Raw genomic sequence first — 22,210 nt, 5'->3', positions numbered from 1 at the left:
CCTGGAACAATCTCTGGACTATAGGAAACAATCAGAATGTAGATGTTGTTTTAACACCTACTGCATTAAGTATAATCTGGTGTCCTTCCAATCTATCAATCTAGTTTATAAAACCATTTTAGTAGAGAAACTCAACCAATTTGTCTGATTTTGTAGCATATTATAGCTCACATAGATCTTTGACCTACAGTTAAATTCAAATTCAATGTTTGTGAGAATTTTCGATAGCTTTATGAAATAATATCTCATTTGAAAAACAGTTACAACTGTAGTGCTATAACATTGTTATGAGTTCCTTTGAGTCTGACAAAATATTTTTCATGTAAATCAGACACCTGTTATAATCCCTGGAATATAGGAAGCAATGAGAATATCAGCATTATTTTATCTCTTACCATATTGAGTATAATCTGGTGTCTCTTTGGCCTATCAACTTAGTTTATAAAAACACATTATATTAGGAGTACTTCCATTTTAGATTCCACTTTCTATAGTTCTATTATCTATCATCTATCTATCTTATTCATTCTTTATCATCAACATCTGAAAACAAATTTAGAAGCATGGTTGCTGGATTGCAGCAGTAGACAAATTAATTGAGATACACCAACTTGAAAAAAATAGAAATAACTAATATGAAACAAATGAAGAATTTCAACAGATTATATAAAAAGAAGGTATGTAACCATGCAACTCCATGGACAGTGACTACACATACAAGCAAATGAAAGCAGCTGACCACGTACCCACACACCTTGGCAGAGGTGCACTCCACACTCGCCGTCCACCACCAAGACAGATAATCTCTGATGTTCCTTCCAGTCGATAACCCAATGAGCATGAGAAGGTCAGAGTGTCACCAACCCCAAAGTTGAACCCAATTCGGTTACCATATTGGGGAATTCCAGGGTCTTCACAAGGCTCAAGGTTATATTCTGTAAGTTAGGGGGAAAGAACCCCTCCGAGAGGAGGGAAGGACAACAAAAAAAGTAGTGGTTATATAAGAGTATATTCTTTGCCTTCACTTGAATGAAGGCATATATTTAAAAATTAACTATATATACAACAAAGAGAATACGTTAATGGGAAATATCTAACAACAATGAATACCTTTACATGTGAAATTCAACATAGATTAAAAAATGGCATGTGCCAGTGATAAGTTGCAAATGTGGTTGTTTATCTTTTGTTTTTATTTTTTCCTACATTAGAAACTTTTACATTTCATAGATTTTTTTTTTTTACTTACAATAACCACATATTTTCAAACACAAAATAACATTTGGAATGAAGTCATTCATAGTACAAAAATACATTTCACTTAGTGGTTTTAATTTAAATGACAACAGCTCTTGTGCCTCCAGTATACAGAAACTTAATTAACCCATATTTGAAAAACATCTGACTTGAGATGCAAAATTTTATGTAAGACCAAGTGCCCTTACACTGATAAGTATTACATTATAGATCCATACAGGATCTTTTCCCCAAGCAATGAATAAACATCATGAAAATGAACAAATAAATACATGTCAAAAGTATGATAGAATTGATTAACATTGTAACATATGCAATCCCAAGAAGCACCTTAACTAAATATATCCTCAGAGCACTTACCCCATGTAATTTCAATAAAGATAAGCAAGAATTATTTCACATTGATTAGCTAATATTTTCTTAGTTTAGAAATGTATTCAGATATATTTTTTTAAATTCCAGGTTAAAACTGATTAGGCTCATTTACTGTTCATTATAGAAGACCTTAATTATTTTAGAAGCAAAAGGGTAATTGCTTAAGAGCAAGATCAGCATTTATATCATTGGGTGTATATGTATATATGTTCATATATAATAACAATTTTAATGTACAGCAAGATCATCATTTGTAATGTCAATGTATATGCATATTTATGAAAATTTTTTGTTGTTGTTATTGTTGTTGTGGTGGTGGTGCTGGGGATTGAACCTAGGGCCTTGTGTATGCTAGGCAAATGCTTTACCACTGAGCCACATCCCAAGCCCAATGTGTGTGCATATATATTACAATATTAATAAGAGCCAATTGACATAAGATTTACTTATTTATTTTTCTCCTTGTTAAGAAATAGCTACTTTGGTGCACTCTTGTAATCCCAGTGGCTTGGGAGGCTGAGTTATAGTATCCCAAGTTTGAGGCCAGCTTCAGCAACTTAATGAAGTGCTAAGAAACTTAGTTAGTAAGACACTGTCTCAAAAAAAATTAAAAGGGCAGGGGTGCTCAATGGTAAAGCACCTCTGGGTTCAATCCCTAGTACCTTCCTCCTCAAAAAAGGGTAAGAAAAACAAAAACAAAAAATAACTATTTACATCATTATTTCATTCAACTACAAAGTAAAATTCTAAGTGTTGTGAATTTTTTATTCTATTTGGTCTTATAAATTTTAACCCCTGGAATTCAAGTCATTCTTTTGTCTGTAAGTGAGGTTATTTTATAAGAAAGGGTAATGATGTTAATTTGTTTCTAGATCATCCGCTTCCAAAAAAATAAATTAATGAGTTTATATTAATCTTGGTCTGTTACTATACTTTTTCCAAGTAAAAAAACTACAACTCACATTTCAATTTTTAGTGTAATTAAAACTCATTCTAATTTCACTAGAAATTTTATCTGGCTTTTCCATTTGTAAGAATTCCACAGTCGTTTTAAGCAAAGGAAATGTAATTATTGTGCTTTAGTAAATTTTTAATCAATTAATTTGTATTTTTGCTTTTGTTTAAAATTTCTCTTTAATTTATTACTAAAGACAATCGTCAAGGTATTCCAGATTTTCTTTAAAACTTGCTAAAAGATATTTGTCTTCTTTTTCTATTTAAATTTTTTTCTTCAGTTTCCCCTGTTATACTATAAACTATGCTAATATTTTAAAAACAAATTTTTAAAGGTACTAAAGGAATTTTTTTTTAGTTTTTTGTTTGTTTTTGTTTTCTCACCAGAAAATGTAATGTTGAATCCTTCATACGATATTGAAAAATCTGAAATGAAGCGCAGTTGGGCTCTGAAATTTCCATAGAGACCAGCATTGATTGTTGAAGGAAGTTCTGAACCAGTCAGGCGTGCCAGCGGTTGAGTAAAACTACCATTCTCTGTGATCAGTAAGTAGTCATGATGGTCTTCCAAATGAAAAGTGTGAAAGTTGAATTGCACACCTATTAAATAAAATGGAAAATTAGATTCACAGGGTACATCAGTAAATCACAGAGAGCTACTACCAAAGCAAAACCAGCATGCCTCTTATAATTGATTTTTTTTTGGAAATGAAATTCAATGCCATACAACATTCCAAAGGTATTATAACATAATTATGTACTCTTTTGTGTGATGGCTTCTATTCAACATTAGATATGTAAGGTTCATCTATATTATTGAATGTAATTGTGGGTTATTTTAAAAAATAATAAAAAATGATATGTAGTATAACCTTTCATTGTATATCCTATACCACATTCATTTATGTGTTTGTGGTCATTAAGGTATTTTGCATTTTATCACATATGTAGAAAGTGCTACTATGAGCATTAAAGTATTTCTTTTGATGAACAAATGTTGGATAAATATCTAGGAGTAGAATTAGAATATGGTCAGCTTTAACAAATACTGTTTTACAAAATGGCCATGCTGATTTACATTTGCATATTTAAATGTAGTTGTTCAGCATCTTTATCAAGATTTGAAACTTTGGGGCATTTTCATTTATTGCACACTGGTGATTATGCAGTAGTCTTACTGTGGTCCTATGGTGTTTTTATGTTAGCTTTTAATGAAATTATCTAGAACACATGTAAAAGACAATTTCAGGTACAATATTTCTTTTTATCAAAAACAAAACAAAACAAAATACTGTACATAAAGTACCATATGTATTTTTCATTTGAGGTAGTTTGTTTATTTATTGTTTAACTTGGCCAAAAATAAATCATCAAAAATCTCAGCATATGGCAACATTCTTTATTTGTTTACATTTTAGCTCTGAACACTGGAAATTCTTTGAGTCTTGTTGTGTTAAAAACACAAAAAAATGACATGACATAAAATGAGACCAAGACAAAGAAACTGAAAACACAAGCAATGACAAAATAAGGTTATAATTGTTTAATGCAACATTATCATATTGTATAATGAAACATCATCATTATGGAATCATTGCTTTCAGATTTGGAAAGAATTTGAAATGAAAGAGATTATTTTCCAAAATATAATAGTTTTGTAAGTTTTTGTCCTTCTTCACAATGAACAGAAACATTACAATCTTTTAGAGTGAGTCCAGAAACTGAGTAAATCTTTCAAATGTTCTTCAGTATAAAAGTGATACTATCCAGGTGCATTAGAATGGAGTGTTGCATGGCAAGGAGATGCTTGGGTATCTATATCAACTGCTATTCACCTTTATAAAAATTTCATGTAAGAATAAAATTTTCAGATAAGTCAGTTTTATTTCTAACATAAAGCTAAGAAACAGTAGTTACTCAATATGAGAATAAATTTTAAATTGACAAAAAAAAATCACTGTGTGAAAAATTTATATTTTTAGGAAAAAAATGTTTGTTCTAACATACACTGAATTAATCTATGGGAAAAGTTTAAATTCTGTTAAATAATGGTGCTGATAATGCTGCTGTAAAGGATTATGTGTTTTGTGCACCCCACTTTCTCCATCTATAAAATGGGGTTCTAATGATGTCTTCTTGCAGTTTAAATAATACAAGAGGAATGACTTGGAATAATGTCTGTTACAGAAGAAAACTGTTAGTTATTGTTTATTGTTTTATCTTCCACAATGAGAGCTAATGTATTTTATGTTACTAAGCCCTGGCTAGCTTCTTTATAAAAGGAATCTGCTATTTTTCAAGTTATGGAATAAGCAGTAAAATCTATTTCCACTATTGCAGAAAAACCTAAGACATTGAAAGTTCTACAAAAGGCCAGTTAATCCAAATCTACAAATGATACCAAGAACCATTTTCTAGGCATTATAGAATGAAGATTTAAGCAATTCATAACATCTGAGGAAAGACTCAACCCACAATTTCAAGTATTCTGCTAAGTGCTATAAAATTGGTTAATTAAGTCAATATAGGAGCACAGAAATTGAGGTAAGTAGTTTGTGAAAAAAAGTTAGTAGAGGCTTCTAATGTAGTGATCTTCAAAAGTGAGAAGTTGTGGAGGAGAATTTCTGAGAGAGGTATTTCAGAAAGAAAGGAGTTAGACAGGCAGAAACTCAGTCCTAACAAGGCAGTTAGAACTCTCATAAGAATAGTAATTCTTCATTCTTAGTAGTACATGACTTGAATCCCAGGTACTAGGGACCCTGAGGGGAGAGAATCCCAAATTCCAAGCCAGCCTAGGTAATTTAGCAAGACCCTGTTTCAAATCATTTTTTTTAAATGGGGAGGGGCAGGGTTAGCTCAAAGATACAGTACTTGCCTAACATTCAGGAGTCCCTGGGTTCAATACTCAGCAATACCCAGTATGGGGAGGGAGGGATAGATGATAGTTCACAATGCTCTGTTAGGGAAATTTAAGTAATTACATAATAGATACATATGAAAAGGCTTGAACTTAAAGTCAAAATAGTGGTGATGGAATCTAGATTTCAGTTAAAGTCATTCCACCAACAATGACCTTGAGAGAGCTTTTTTATTTTTTCCAATTTGTAAACTTATGGGATTGGACTATTTATCAAAAGACAATCCCATGTCTAAGAGTCTAAAGATTTTTTAAAATACTTTTTCCTACTTCAAGGTCTTCATCTCCAGTAGACCAAACACAATTAGCATCTTGATTTCTGTAGTGAACTTAAAAACTATATTTATTGTACCATCGTAAAAAAGAAGCAATGTAGGCTATATGATACTATAGTTTAGGTGAATGTGCAACTGCTGAACAATTTTATATGTCCAAACACCTAGACTTAATGTTAAATAGTAAAGAGATTACTGATAGTGCATTACAAATTCCTTATTTCTCAAATATTTAGATATGTAAATCCATCCTAATTAAGAGTTTTATAAACCCTAATGTACTAATGCTAATGCTTATACAAGAATACTCTGGTTACATAATATAAATATAATAAAATGTAAATCATTTTCACATGATCTCACAATAATATGATAAAATTTAACAAGAGTAAATACAATAACCTGCACTGAATATACAAAAAAATCAATTGCATAAAATTATAGAATTTAGGCATTGCACATAACTATTATTTAAAGTTCCAATAATGTGTAAAGATGACTTAGATTACCACATACCCATTGTAAATTAATAGTATAACAAAGAGGCAAAAAAGTTTGCGAGAGTAAATAAATATACACTTCATTCTTAGAAATAATTTGTAGAATTAGTCTGTGTTTAATTGTGGAAAACCAAATTTTTAGAGATCATAATATCATTATGTTGGAATACATTCAGAGAAAGGTGAATCATAAATGTGATGAAAATAAAAGTAATATTTTATAATGAAGACCTCAAAAAATTATAAGTATACAGTCTGGGAAGAAAAGGTTTGGGATAAGGGTCTGGGGATAGAAAGAATGGACATATGATAGTCCCAGAATGGTGAATTGCTGGGTTCCAGGACCTGTATATTATAGAAGAATGAGCTGATTTTTTTTTGTTTCTTTATTGTGTGTGTGTGTGTGTGTGTGTGTGTGTGTGTATGTGTGTGTTCTAATTCCAGAGAGTAGACTGGGTTTAATAATCCAAGAATAATTCTCAAACAATTAAATCTATAAAAAATTGAATAGGTTTTTCCCAATAAGTAGGCTTTGCATCAACAGAAGTATCTTTATCAGGATAGTTCATCTTGTTTCTGGAACATTTCAGAAAGAAATTAATGTGCTGGGTGAAAGGTTACACTGTTAGGTAGCTAGCCAGCCAGGAAATGGTAAACAGAGAAAAGAAAATGAATGGCAAATGAAAACCACAGGGAGACTTAACTGACAATAACACCTGAAGGTAGGGGCTTGATATGTTAAAACCTCCCCAGGCATAATTACATCCCATTAAGAAGAATTTGTTTCAAGATTGTGTCAAACCCTCCCTCCCAGGTGGCCTGGACTCTTCCTTATCTCTGAAATTTTGTCTCAACTTTAATCACCTTTGGTAACCAAAACATTAATACCCTCACAAAGAAAGCTTTGCTGAGGGCTATTCAAAGAGCAATAAATTGATTAAGTGGGGGTGGGTAGGAAATTGAGGCAAAATCAGGAATCTCAATTTCCTTGAAACCTCCAACTCTCTGAGTACTAAACCATCCTCTTTTTGAGGCAGTCCCTACAGCTCCTGTGCTGACAGTCATATGTTAAAAGGTGGACCTGGGCAGGACCTTCTGGAAACTTTCCTGAAATTCCCAGTGAAACTGGAGGGAAGAAGGGGTGTACTATTCCTCTCCTAAGATAACCAACTCTGTACCTTAAGTCTTTCCCTTTTACCATAGTCCCGTCTAATAAACTCATGCCTGTTGCTCTGAGCCACAGGTCTGAAGTCTTCCTGGTTTAAATCACAAGAATCTGAATGAAGAGGGGTACCTATGCAGCTGTCCCAGCTTCTCAGCAGGCCTCTGCCCTGCAACAAGACTTTGATTTCTTCCAACTTTAAGAGATTATCCTTCATATAACTTTGGTAGTCTTTGGAATAGTACTTCAAACAAACTTTGTTAGCTCCTAAAAGAAAGGCATCTAAATCTGCATTTCTTTCCTTGTAAATACAGATTTAATTAACACTTGCAACCTGTGAAGATGCAAAACCTTAAGTGTTAATTAAACCTCTATTTACATAGCAAGCAGCATGTAGCCCTCCATTTTCTTGTATAATATCAGGGAGCTTATTTTAAACTCCATTAATCCACTGCACACTGGAATAATAGGATGCTGTGTGGTTAACTTTCTGCAAAGAGTCTTATATTCTGGAAAACAACAAAAAAATCACAGTTTACAAAGTCTTTTCTTTACTGCTGCTGTTCCATAGCAAACCACTCATTTTAATGTTTTTTCCCCTCAATAACATTTAATTCACTGTGGAAATTTAACTATAATAAACCTGATGTAATCTTATGCCCACCTCAGTAAAATGTATAATTTTATCAAAGCCAAATTTAATTTTTGAAAATACAATAAAGTTAAACCATTAAAAACAAGCTTTTTAAAAGTTGTGACAGCATTTTCTCATTGCTAATTTTTTTGACATTATTTTTAGATTTTCTCTAGCAAAATCAATAAAAATGTATAATAATAAAAATTGATAATAACAATACAATGACAGAGCTAAAAAAAAAAAAACTGTTTCTCAAAATCAGATTTTAAAATAAACTAACTCTTTTTAGAAGACTGGTCCATGGAGATGTCAAGATACATAATGTTAAACCAGTTTTGTTTTAGCATAGGAAAATGATTATTTTTTCCCACTGTTTTTGCCCTCATCGATTACATTGCTAATTTACTAGTTCATGCTGTACTGTGTGAATGAACCATATTTAGTCCTAGGGGGCTTTTCATTTATTTGTTTATTTGTTAAAAGGCATTTATTAACATCTACCATATGTGCAGTGCAATTTACAGTCCACTTTAATGATGTGAAACATATCTGCAGCTCTACTAGAAAAATTAAGACTCATTGTTTACACAATGGTTTCAAATGTATATGGGAAATATTATCGTAATAAATAAGCAAATATTTTAAAAACAAGTATATAAACATATACTATTTGGTTCACAATTGGCTTAGCATTTCAGAACATTTTCATATTCCCCTTTGTGAAAGGGTAAAGTTTCTAAGCTGCAAAGCCTGAGTTAAAATGTAAAGGACCAGGCATTGTAAACCTGCTTCTAAACTGCAAAGCATGGGTTAAACTCCTGAGGCAGTTAAGACAATGCCCTACTGGCCATTTAGTTGATTTATAGCCTAAGATCCTGTGCAGCTTGTCATGTAGACATTCAGGGCCCGAACCAATCAGTTTAAATGTAACCCCCTCCTTAGGAATGACCTATCACTCCAGCCAGCCCTGTTCCCGCAATGTATGTACTAATCAAGTCTAAGAATTGTTGTTTGACTTTCCCGCGGTGTATGGTGATTTGTTAAAGGAGACTGTGATGTATGTAAAGTCCCTGCCCTCCCCAAAAAAGTGTACTTAAGCATTGTTCAACCCCTGCTCTGGGCTCTGGGCTGTTCTCCCTTCTCGAGTGGGCACGGAGCCCCAGAATGCTGGAATCTCAATAAACCCCCTCCTGCTTATTGCATAAAGTCAGTCTCTTGGTGGTCTCTTCCTCCGACGCTTCACCGGACCCTTACATTTGAACTTCTGAAATCAAATTCTAAACACTATTCCAGAAACAAAACCATTCTGTTTGAGGTTTTATTGATATGACAATTTCAAGTAACATTAGTTTAATATATCAAAGCAAAATAAATAACTTTATCATCATTCTGGTAAAAATATAAGCACATTATGTTATAGAAGAGTAAATATAATCCTCTGCTGCAGTTACTCAAATTTTATTTTAGCATATTTTAGTATTGATCTGGTTTTGGTCATGCAAATGACTTTGTTAAGGAAAATGAAATTAAAATAGACCCATTGAAAATTCAGAAAACAACCCACTTATTATTGCATGAGGCAAATTACCTTTTCCATGGGTTACATCAACAGTCCATGTGCAATTCAGAGAATTTGGATAAAATTCTGGGTAACCAGGTGATAAGATTGTTCCACTTGGCCCTCTAACATCTCCTCCACACAATGCTGAAAATACAAAGAAATACAGTATTATCAGTCCTAATTAGAGAGGCATAAGTTAAACAAATCTCAATTTCTCTCTTGAAACAGGATGAGTTCCATTATCTTTGCTTAATCTACTTCCTGGTGATAAGAAGAGTATGGAAATACCTATTCCAATACTAGAAAATCATTTCATCCATTATAGCACTAGAGAAGAAAAACTGTGTTTAATAGTGTCTGAGAACTAGTACTGGCCCCAAGAGAACATATGTCAAGATTCCACATTTGAGTTTGAAGTACATACTTATACTTTTCTAATTATGAGTAACATTTGCATGTATTGCAGTAAATTAAACATGAGTAATTAATTGTTCAGCAGCACCTCTTTTTAAACACTAAGAAAATGAATTGTTAATTACATAAAATTGTTTCTTATAGATTCCTAAAGGGATATGTGTCATTCTTCATAGGATTCCTTTCAAAACACTGAAGTTGTGCAAGTTCTGAAGCCTGCTTTTGTACCTCTGTATTTCTCTGAGAAATATATGAACATAAAGGGATTTTTTTGTGAGTAAATATTTGAAAGTAATTATCCCAAGAAATTTTAAAAATGAATGTTTATGAACTGATATCAAACAAATGAAAATTTGATTCAATATTCATTTGAGAACAAATCACAGCTTATAACGTCTTATACTGCATCCAAGAGTCATCAGAGTTTATGTTATGCTCATTTTATCAATGTTCAAAATTAGAAGAGACAAAGATACAGCCTAGTAAGAATTTATTATCTAGTGGGAGCAGAATAGTGTCAACTTTATATTCTGTTCTAATTAGAAAGGCAATTCTCTTAGGCACAGACAAGAGGTGTAAGAACTGTGAATTCAACATGTGACCCTTCTACTTTGAAATTTTCCCAACTTCCCCAGGATACCAGAATGAATTTTGGCCTTGTTTTCTTTCATGACTTTTTCATGATTTTTTCCAGCTATCAATGCTGAGTATGTGACAACTCAGGCAATCTGGTATATATCTGGTATATATCTAGATTTACCTGACTAGAAATGCTAAGTCTGCAGTTTCTAGAAGTATTTATGCATTCAGGATTGGACTTTATGTATTTATACAAAATTTGAAATGGCTCCTTCCCTTGTTTATTCTTTTACTCTATTGAGGTCTTACTGAGTATCTCTTTTAGAGTTGCCTTACAGGCTGTTTTACTAAGACCAAGATATGCGCATGCCTACTATATACTTGTTATCCAACCATTATAAAAGTTGCATGATTTGATAAAATAGGCCCCTATTTAGAGCCAGCACAGTCCTCCATTAATTAATTCTATTGGATTTCTAAATTTCCTTTCAAGTTTTTAGAAAGCATACTATACTTTTATGATCTATGTAAGAGCTAGATGTTCCATGTCTTGTTGATAATGCTAGTGTTAAATTGAATTATTATTTTCCTTGTAATTCATTTTATTTTTTTGACAGAATATTACTTATTTCTATTATATTATATTACATATGTCCACTTATTTCAAATATGCTATATTTTACTTCTTCCATCCTAAGAACCAGAACCCCCATGCAACAACAACAACAAAATCAACAATATAACATGATATGACTTTGTTGAGTAAAACTGTGATAAGTAAAAATGCTTTACTGGATTAAAATCTAAAACCTCTATCTGTAAGGGTTATCTCATACAACTATATTAAAACTTCTCAGTGAACAGGAGAAAAATTAAGAATTCAATTAGGATTAAAAAACACAAAGTAACACAAAAGAGAAATGAAAACCTTTAAAAGTATGTTACATATGTGCTCCTGTAGGTGTGTGTGTGTGTAATTCTGACTAATTCTTAAGGGACTTAAAGGAAAGCTCTTCTGTACTTCTGTATTGTTTTAAATTGTTATTTCATCAAAAATCTTATTCTCTGTAGTTGGAGGGATTCTTGGGAATTTTCTTTCTGCAAGCTGCACCTATAAACCTCCATATAAAGTGGGAAGTCAAAGAAACATAAACAGTTTATGTCATAAACATGTAGGCACTTTAAAAATTTAGGGGGAAGAATCAACAACTAACATATTAGTAACATTTAAACTGTTACTTTGATTTTAATCCAATGGTAAAATATAGAATGTCTTATTTATGACACAGTTGAGGTTTCTGTTATTTAAAAATAAGTAGTACCGGGCTATGGATGTGGCTCAAGCTGTAGCATGCTCGCCTGGCATGCATGGGGTGCTGGGTTCGATCCTCAGCACCACATGAAAATAAAATAAAGATGTTATGTCCACCAAAAACTAAAAAATAAATATTAAAAAATTCTCTCTCTCTCTCTCTCTCTCTCTTTCTCTTTCTCCTAAAAAAACATAAGTAGTACTGCATGCAGATCTTGAAGACAAAGAATTTCATAGAAAGTAGTGGAGAAAGAGCAAGGTTAAAGTCTCTTTGAGAGATGAAACTAAAAATATGAAAATATATAAGCTTTATTTATATCTAATAAACAGGATAAAATTTATATATAATAACATTTAGGATAACAAGCTGACTAATTCTTAGCAGAAACAACAACAAACACTTATACTGAACTTATGTTGCAGACTTTATTTATATTAATTCAATTAACCTTTACAACAACTGCCGGGTTTCAGTTCTCCAGACTAAAAGGCTCAGGGGTCACTCCAGCTAAACTGGGCTAACTGGGCTGCACAAAATAACCACACAAGAGACACAAATACGGGTTTTCATCAGCTTTTGGAAGATGGCGGCGAGGGGAGTGCATTGCCCCCGTGGGCTGCTTCACTGTGTGGGAGTATGACAAGTCAGGACGGCTAAAGGCTATCTTGTTAGGAATTTCCAGCAATAGTGGGGTGCTCCGGAACCTGGAGGAAGGATTTCCATCGCACGAGGATCGGCTACGGGGACTCAAACGCGAGAGGTTTGTCGCACTGAGGGTAACACTGCTTATTCAGCAAATCGCCCCACGGCTAGAGTCTGCAGCGCGCGCTGGGAAACTAGGAGATAGCGACGCAGGGATACAGCACTGTAGTTTCTTCCAGCCGTGCAAGCACCGTACTCAGGGCTGAATTCTGGGTTTGAGACGGGGGAAGGAAGCGGTCCATCTCGGTTCTCCACACCGGTCAGACCACAGAGGAGGCCAGCAGCCACCATGTTGGAAAGCTGACGTCACCATCCCTATTTTCGACTGACCGCAGCTCATTCAGCCATAGAACAGGTAATTTCAGGCTGCCATTCGCCTGCGGCTTGCAGACAGATTGCTAGGGTTCAGTGCCTGGGGGCTTCTTAGAACCTGATGTTATCAGAGTGAACACCGAGCGCGGGGCGGCCGAGTTCCGGCTCCCGGAACCGCCCTGGCCCAGGGCTGGGGAGCCTGCGGAGGCTGCTTCTTGGACCCTGCTCCTATCAGAGCATACACCAAGCACTAAGCGGCCGAATTCCAGCTCCCGGAACTGAGCCCGCGGGGACTGCTTCTTGGAGCCTACTCTTATCGGAGCTTACACTGAGCACGGAGCGGCCGAGTTCCGGCTCCCGGAACTGTATTGGCCCAGGGCTAGGAGCCCACGGAAACTGCTTCTTGGTCCGGGTCCTGCTGAGGGCCGGTCAGGACTCACCCGTTGCTTTGGTTGCCCGGCAAGGGGAACGAAATGCTGCCATTCGCATAGGATACCAACATGGCAGAGATCTGATGTCATCAGAAAGTGGCGGAGGAGAGAACTTCATCAATACCAGCGGCGACAGAAACAGTTGGTCTCCTGGTAGGGAGGGTGAGGCACAGACACCCGAGTCTCTCTCGATTTGTCCTCGAGCCAGAGGGGAGGAGCCAGGCCGCCGCCCGCGCCCGGAGCAGGCCCAGCGGCTCGCCGGCGTGGTGGTCGCGGGACCCCAATTGGAGAGGGGGCGGAGCAGAACCGCCACCCGTGCCCGCAGGGTGAGCAGACCTGTGACCAACCTGCAGATCAGGCCCAGGGGTCCGCAGGCGTGGTAGGAGGGGCAGGGCAGATCCGCCGCCCGCGCCTCCAAGGTAGGCAGACCTGCGACAGACCGGCGGATCAGGCCCAGGAGCCTGCCAGCGTGGTACACACACCACCATAATTGGAGTAGGGGCAGAGCAGAGTCGCCGCCCGTGCCAGGAACAGGCCCAGCGACCTGCAGGCGGGGTAGTCACGACACCCCAATTGGAGTAGGGGCAGAGCAGAGCCGCCAACCGTGCCCAAAAGGTGGGCAGATCTGCGACAGACCAGCGGGACAGGCCCAGTGGACTGCCGGTACGACAGACACGTCACCCCATTTGGAGTAGGGGCAGAGTAGAGCCGCCGCCCACGCCTGCAGGGTAGGCAAACCTGCAACTGACCGGCGGATCAGGCCCGGTGGCCTGCCGGCGTGGTACACTCGTCACCCCAATTGGAGTAGGGGCAGAACAGAGCTACCGCCATCACCCAGAACAGGCCCAGTGACCTGCCGGCCTGGTAGCCACGACACCCCAATTGGAATAAGGAGAGAGCAGAGCTGCCGCCCACGCCTGCAGGAAAGATACGCAAGCAGTATGAAAAGACAAGGAAAGAAAGGACCACAAGCAATGCAGGTCAACTCAACTTTAGAAGAGGTAACAGCTGCAGCAGATGGAATGTCAGATAAAGAATTCAGGATATACATGCTTCAGATGATCTGGAGTATCAAGGAAGACCTTAGACAGCAAAATCAGACAATGAAAGATCACTTCGACAATGAATTACGCAAACAAATCCAGGAAGCAAAGGATCAACTATACAGGGAGATAGAGGTTATAAAAAACAAACAAACAGAAATCCTAGAAATGCAGGAAGCAATAAACCAACTTAAAAACTCAATGGAGAATACTACCAGCAGTGTAGAACACTTAGAAGATAGAACATCAGACAATGAAGACAAAGTATTTCAACTGGAAAAGAACATAGACAGCTCAGCAAGACTGTTAAGAAACCATGAGCAGAACATCCAAGAAATATGGGATAACATTAAGAGACCAAACTTAAGAGTCATTGGGATACAGGAAGGTACAGAGCTCCAAACCAAAGGAATGAGCAGTCTATTCAATGAAATAATACAAGAAAACTTCCCAGACTTGAAGAATGAGATAGAATCCCAAATCCTAGAAGCCTACAGGATGCCGAATGTGCAAAATCATAAGAGATCCACACCTAGACACATTATAATGAAGATGCCCAACATACAGAATAAGGAGAGAATTTTAAAAGCTACAAGAGAAAGGAAGCAGATTACATTTAGGGGTAAGCCAATCAGGATAACAGCTGATCTTTCAACACAGACTCTGAAAGCTAGAAGATCCTGGAATAACATATTTCAAACACTGAGAGAAAATGGGTTCCAACCAAGAATTGTGTATCCAGCGAAATTAAGCTTCAGGATGGAAGATGAAATTAAAACCTTCCACGATAAACAAAAGTTTAAAGAATTCGCAGCTAGAAAACCATCTCTTCAAAACATCCTCGCCAAAACATTACAGGAAGAGGAAATGGAAAATAACAATGAAAACCAACAGTGGGAGGTAGGACAGTAAAGGGGGGGAAAATAATCAAAGAGGAAAACAAACCATGTTTAGTAACAGAAATAAACAAATATGGCTGGAAGAACAACCCATATCTCAATAATAACCCTAAATGTTAATGGCTTAAACTCACCAATTAAGAGACACAGGCTAGTAGAATGGATCACAAAACAAGACCCAACAATATGCTGCCTACAGGAGACGCATTTGATAGGAAAAGACATACATAGGCTGAAGGTGAAAGGTTGGGAAAAATCATATCACTCATATGGACTTCGGAAACAAGCAGGAGTGTCCATACTCATATCAAATAAAATAGATTTCAAGCCAAAGTTAATCAAAAGGGATAAAGAGGGACACTACATACTGCTTAAGGGAACCATACACCAACAAGACATAACAATCATAAATATTTATGCCCCAAACAATTGTGCAGCTATGTTCGTCAAACAAACTCTTCTCAAGTTCAAGAGTCTAATAGACCACCATACCATAATCATGGGAGACTTCAACACACCTCTCTCACCACTGGACAGATCTTCCAAACAAAAGTTGAATAAGGAAACTATAGAACTCAATAACACAATTAATAACCTAGACTTAATTGACATATATAGAGTATACCACCCAACATCAAGCAGTTATACTTTTTTCTCAGCAGCACATGGATCCTTCTCAAAAATAGATCATATATTATGTCACAGGGCAACTCTTAGACAATATAAAGGAGTAGAGATAATACCATGCATCTTATCTGATCATAATGGAATGAAACTGAAAATCAACGATAAAAGAAGGAAGGAAAAAGCATACATCACTTGGAGAATGAACAATAGGTTACTGAATGATCAATGGGTTATAGAAGACATCAAGGAGGAAATTAAAAAATTCTTAGAGATAAATGAAAACACAGACACAACATATCGGAATCTATGGGACACATTGAAAGCAGTTCTAAGAGGAAAATTCATTGCTTGGAGTTCATTCCTTAAAAAAAGAAAAAAACAACAAATAAATGATCTCATACTTCATCTCAAAATCCTTGAAAAAGAAGAGCAAAACAACAGCAAAAGAAGTAGAAGGCAAGAAATAATTAAAATCAGAGATGAAATTAATGAAATCGAAACAAAAGAAACAATTGAAAAAATTGACAAAACTAAAAGTTGGTTCTTTGAAAAAATAAACAAAATCGACAGAGCCTTAGCGATGCTAGCGAAGAGAAGAAGAGAGAGAACTCAAATTATAGCATACGGGATGAAAAAGGCAATATCACAACAGACACTTCAGAAATACAGAAGATAATCAAAAACTATTTTGAATCCTTATACTCCAATAAATTAGAAGATAGTGAAGGCATCGATAAATTTCTTAAGTCATATGATCTGCCCAGATTGAGTCAGGAGGATATAGACAACCTAAACAGACCAATATCAATTGAGGAAATAGAAGAAACCATCAAAAGACTACCAACTAAGAAAAGCCCAGGACCGGATGGGTATACAGCAGAATTTTACAAAACCTTTAAAGAAGAACTAATACCAATACTTTTCAAGCTACTTCAGGAAATAGAAAAAGAGGGAGAACTTCCAAATTCATTCTATGAGGCCAACATCACCCTGATACCTAAACCAGACAAAGACACTTCAAAGAAAGAAAACTACAGACCAATATCTCTAATGAACCTAGATGCAAAAATCCTCAATAAAATTCTGGCGAATCGGATACAAAAACATATCAAAAAAATTGTGCACCATGATCAAGTAGGATTCATCCCTGGGATGCAAGGCTGGTTCAATATACGGAAATCAATAAATGTTATTCACCACATCAATAGACTTAAAAATAAGAACCATATGATCATCTCGATAGATGCGGAAAAAGCATTCGACAAAGTACAGCATCCCTTTATGTTCAAAACTCTAGAAAAACTAGGGATAACAGGAACATACCTCAATATTGTAAAAGCAATCTATGCTAAGCCTCAGGCTAGCATCATTCTGAATGGAGAAAAACTGAAGGCATTCCCTCTAAAATCTGGAACAAGACAGGGATGCCCTCTCTCTCCACTTCTGTTCAACATAGTTCTCGAAACACTGGCCAGAGCAATTAGACAGACGAAAGAAATTAAAGGCATAAAAATAGGAAAAGAAGAACTTAAATTATCACTATTTGCAGATGATATGATTCTATAACTAGCAGACCCAAAAGGCTCTACAAAGAAACTATTAGAGCTAATAAATGAATTCAGCAAAGTGGCAGGATATAAAATCAACACGCATAAATCAAAGGCATTCCTGTATATCAGCGACAAATCCTCTGAAATGGAAATGAGGACAACCACTCCATTCACAATATCTTCAAAAAAAATAAAATACTTGGGAATCAACCTAACAAAAGAGGTGAAAGACTTATACAATGAAAACTACAGAACCCTAAAGAGAGAAATAGGAGAAGATCTTAGAAGATGGAAAAATATACCCTGTTCATGGATAGGCAGAACTAACATCATCAAAATGGCGATATTACCAAAAGTTCTCTATAGGTTTAATGCAATGCCAATCAAAATCCCAACGGCATTTCTTGTAGAAATAGAGAAAGCAATCATGAAATTCATATGGAAAAATAAAAGACCCAGAATAGCAAAAACAGTGCTAAGCAGGAAGTGTGAATCAGGCGGTATAGCGATACCAGACTTCAAACTATACTACAGAGCAATAGTAGCAAAAACAGCATGGTACTGGTACCAAAACAGGTGGGTGGACCAATGGTACAGAATAGAGGACACAGAAACCAATCCACAAAACTACAACTATCTTATATTTGATAAAGGGGCTAAAAGCATGCAATGGAGGAAGGATAGCATCTTCAACAAATGGTGCTGGGAAAACTGGAAATCCATATGCAACAAAATGAAACTGAATCCCTTTCTCTCGCCATGCACAAAAGTGAATTCAAAATGGATCAAGGAGCTTGATATCAAATCAGAGACACGCCGTCTGATAGAAGAAAAAGTTGGCTACGATCTACATTCGGTGGGGTCGGGCTCCAAATTCCTCAATAGGACACCCATAGCACAAAAGTTAATAACTAGAATCAACAAATGGGACTTACTCAAACTAAAAAGTTTTTCTCAGCAAAAGAAACAATAAGAGAGGTAAATAGGGAGCCTACACCCTGGGAACCAATCTTTACTCCTCACACTTCAGATAGAGCCCTAATATCCAGAGTATACAAAGAACTCAAAAAATTAGACAATAAGAGAACAAACAACCCAATCAACAAATGGGCCAAGGACCTGAACAGACACTTCTCAGAGGAGGACATACAGTCAATCAACAAGTACATGAAAAAATGCTCAACATCTCTAGCTGTCAGAGAAATGCAAATCAAAACCACCCTAAGATACCATCTCACTCCAGTAAGATTGGCAGCCATTAGGAAGTCAAACAACAATAAGTGCTGGCGAGGATGTGGGGAAAAGGGTACACTTGTACATTGCTGGTGGGACTGCAGATTGGTGCAGCCAATTTGGAAAGCAGTATGGAGATTTCTTGGAAAGCTGGGAATGGAGCCACCATTTGACCCAGCTATTCCCCTTCTTGGACTATTCCCTAACGACCTAAAAAGAGCATGCTACAGGGACACTGCTACATCGGTGTTCATAGCAGCACAATTCACAATAGCAAGACTGTGGAACCAACCTAGATGCCCTTCAATAGATGAATGGATAAAAAAAAATGTGGCATTTATACACAATGGAGTATTACTCTGCATTAAAAAATGACAAAATCATAGAATTTGCAGGGAAATGGATGGCATTAGAGCAGATTATGCTAAGTGAAGCTAGCCAATCCCTAAAAAACAAATGCCAAATGTCTTCTTTGATATAAGGAGAGTAACTAAGATCAGAGTAGGGACGAAGAGCAGGAGAAGAAGATTAACATTTAACAGGGATGAGAGGTGGGAGGGAAAGGGAGAGAGAAGGGAAATTGCATGGAAATGGAAGGAGACCCTCAGGGTTATACAGTGGAGGGGGTAGAGGGAGAGGAGGGGAGGGGAGGGGAGAGGTGGGGAGGGGGGAGGGTGGAGGATGGGAAAGGCAGCGGAGCACAACAGACACTAGTATGGCAATATGTAAATCAATGGATGTGTAACTGATGTGATTCTGCAATCTGTGTATGGGGTGAAGGTGGGAGTTCATAACCCACTTGAATCAAAGTGTGGAATATGATATGTCAAGAAATTTGTAATGTTTTGAACAACCAACAATAAAAAATTAAAAAAAAAAAGAGACACTAATACCTTTTTCATTGGGGTCACAGTGATGGCTCCTCTGATCTTAAGGGTCCACAGGAAGAGAGAGAGCAAGAGCAAGTGCTGACCCCTTTTATTGAGAAGCTATTCAAATAAAGCAAGGGGTCAGGTTTCAGGGGGCTGAGTCTATCTTCATGATGTCCACTGTCAGCAGGTTGACTGATATCTGGGTAGGCCACATCCAAGGGCATAGTAAGAGAAGGGGACACACACAAGGCACTTCCATGGAAGATTCTACCCTAAACAGGGCAAGGGGTTATATTACATAGGAACAGGTGAGCATAGCTCCATCCATGGGGCTGTAGGAAAACACAGCCCTGGAAGGAAGACACAGTCACTGGAACCCTGGAAGAGCAGGGCAGCCTAGCAGCATGGGTGCCTGACACCACATCGCCCAGCAGGGAAGTTAACTCAGTCACAGGCGAGGTTTGTCTCCCACAAGCAACCCTATATGAAATGTACTATAATTTTTTAGAGCTTACTGATGAAAAGGCTAGCACACGAAGAATGCAAGCAGTCTTCTTCCATTTTGCATGATTGTAAGCACTTCTGAATCAGTGTTGATTTTTTCCCCACATTTTGAGTTATGTTTTTGAATAAAAATATATAAAATAAAAACTTATAATGTCTTTCATTCATTTGATATTATAGCATATCTCCTCTTAAGCGATCTATATTCAAAAGTATCATTAGCTTTCTCATAGATTTATTTATTCCTTTTATCTTCAAATCACTCTTGTTTTAAGTATATATATACTGACCTAATATGTCTGTATTCTTGTCTGCATTCTTTAATTAATCTGTCTCTTCTAAATTCTTATTTGTCAATCACTTTGTGGGTGATTGAAACAGTTTTCCATAATCATTATCAGACTCATCTTTTTAATCAACCCTCAAAAATGAAAAATTCTTCATCTTTCTAAATGATATCATTTCACATTGCAAATGTTTGGAATTGCATTTGCTTTATAAGATTTTCATTTTGATCAATTACAAGAGATTAACATGTAAAGTGATAAAATGCACTATGATAAAATCTAATATTATTAAGCCTGTTTGAGTTAGATTTATTTTATTTTATAAGTGGTTAATTCATGACTGAATGTTCTTTCTTACAGGTAATGTTTGCTTCTCTAAAAGCTGCCACTCCTATCCTAAAAATAAAAAGTGTAAGAGGAAATTGATAGTTTATTAGAGACATAAAATATTAAGTAAGGAATATATGCTTTTATTTTCAGATAGAGAAACTCAAATATATTATTAAATAATAGTGGTGCTGAGAATTTATGCAACTATTTGCATATCAAGCATCTAACCTCAACTCATGACTACCTCATGTCCCCTATAAATAGCTTAAAAAATAGTTGATTTTAGATTAAGTTGGTTAAAAATCATTAGGCAATTATTTTGTAAAACGCTCAAAAATGTAAAAAATGAGTACAATTCACCCTTGTTCAGTTATACCCAGAGAGAAATGGGAACATAAAAGAGAAGGACAGATCAAGATGGAAGTTCAAAATAACATGACATGGTCTTTCAGAAAAAGATGCACTGTAAGAATTCAGGACAGAAACAGAATTGGAAAGAATCCACATGGTTAAGTATCCTAAATTATGATAAAGTAATTTAAGATTACTTTAAGATTAGTAATATTACTTACTGTAATCACTAATTAGTTATGAATGACTAATTAAAGACTAGTAAGGTGAACTTTTGTTTCCAAACCAAATAAAGCCATTAAGTATTTTTGATATGAAGTATGACATGAAGTGTAACATGAAGCAATCTTATTGTAAAAGATATAAGTTAGATTGAAAAGGTTAGAAATTGAAGCCTGGCACTGTGGTGTATGCCTGTAATCCCAGTGGTTTGGGAGGCTAATGCAGGAGGATCACGAGTTCAAAGCAAGCCTTAGCAACTTAGCAAGGCCCTAAGCAACTCAGTGAGACCTTGTCTCTAAATAAAATATTAAAAGTCCTGGGGATGTGTCTCAGTGGTTAAGTGCCCCTGTGTTCAATCCCATGGTACCAAAATAAAAGAAAAAAAAAAAAAGAGGTCAGATACTAAATTGAAAGTTGATTGCAGTTACACTGGCAAGAGACGATGAGGATCGATGTTGTTTCTGTGAAACCCAAATATATCTGCTTTTATTATCTATAAAATTTAAGTGTGCCAGTATAGTTGAACATGATTTTTTAATCATCTAATTTCTTTTGATATTATTACCTCCATAATTTTCTCTCTTGGTGAATATTACTTTCTCATGCCAATCATGTAGTTTTATCAGGGAATGGCAAGCATATTACCATTATGCCACTTTTTTTGTCTCAGCCACAGGGATGGATGAGCACATGACCTGGACAAATGCAATGAAACTGGATCTTTCCCCATTACTACAGTAACTAGATCAGGTATAGACCAATCAAATACGTTTTCTGGGATTTTCTAGTTTTAATAATAAAGAATTATTAATCTTTTCTAATTCAGCATGTATAAGTCTATGAACTATCATATTCTCTCCATACAGGAAAAAAAAAGCTTGTCTGCAATTTAAGAGAAAGATA

The 22,210-nt window shown here is 36.1% G+C and overlaps 1 protein-coding gene across 3 annotated transcripts in view; it reads right to left on the bottom strand.

The window, feature by feature from the left end:
• Window positions 1-22,210, bottom strand: part of Csmd3 (CUB and Sushi multiple domains 3) — a 1,133,871-nt gene that overhangs the window by 385,849 nt on the left and 725,812 nt on the right. For all 3 annotated transcript variants that reach the window (XM_027947308.2, XM_027947313.2, XM_027947317.2), the window contains 3 exons: window positions 9,666-9,782; window positions 2,971-3,186; window positions 747-935 (listed from right to left, as the gene is read on the bottom strand). In XM_027947308.2, coding sequence (XP_027803109.2) covers window positions 747-935; window positions 2,971-3,186; window positions 9,666-9,782 — 522 coding nt within the window. The remainder of the gene's footprint in view (window positions 1-746; window positions 936-2,970; window positions 3,187-9,665; window positions 9,783-22,210) is intronic.

This window comes from Marmota flaviventris, chromosome 15 (assembly GCF_047511675.1).
Source record: "Marmota flaviventris isolate mMarFla1 chromosome 15, mMarFla1.hap1, whole genome shotgun sequence".
NCBI lineage: Eukaryota > Metazoa > Chordata > Mammalia > Rodentia > Sciuridae > Marmota > Marmota flaviventris.
Note: the sequence above shows the minus strand (reverse complement) of the source record. Positions and strands in the feature narration are given on the sequence as shown.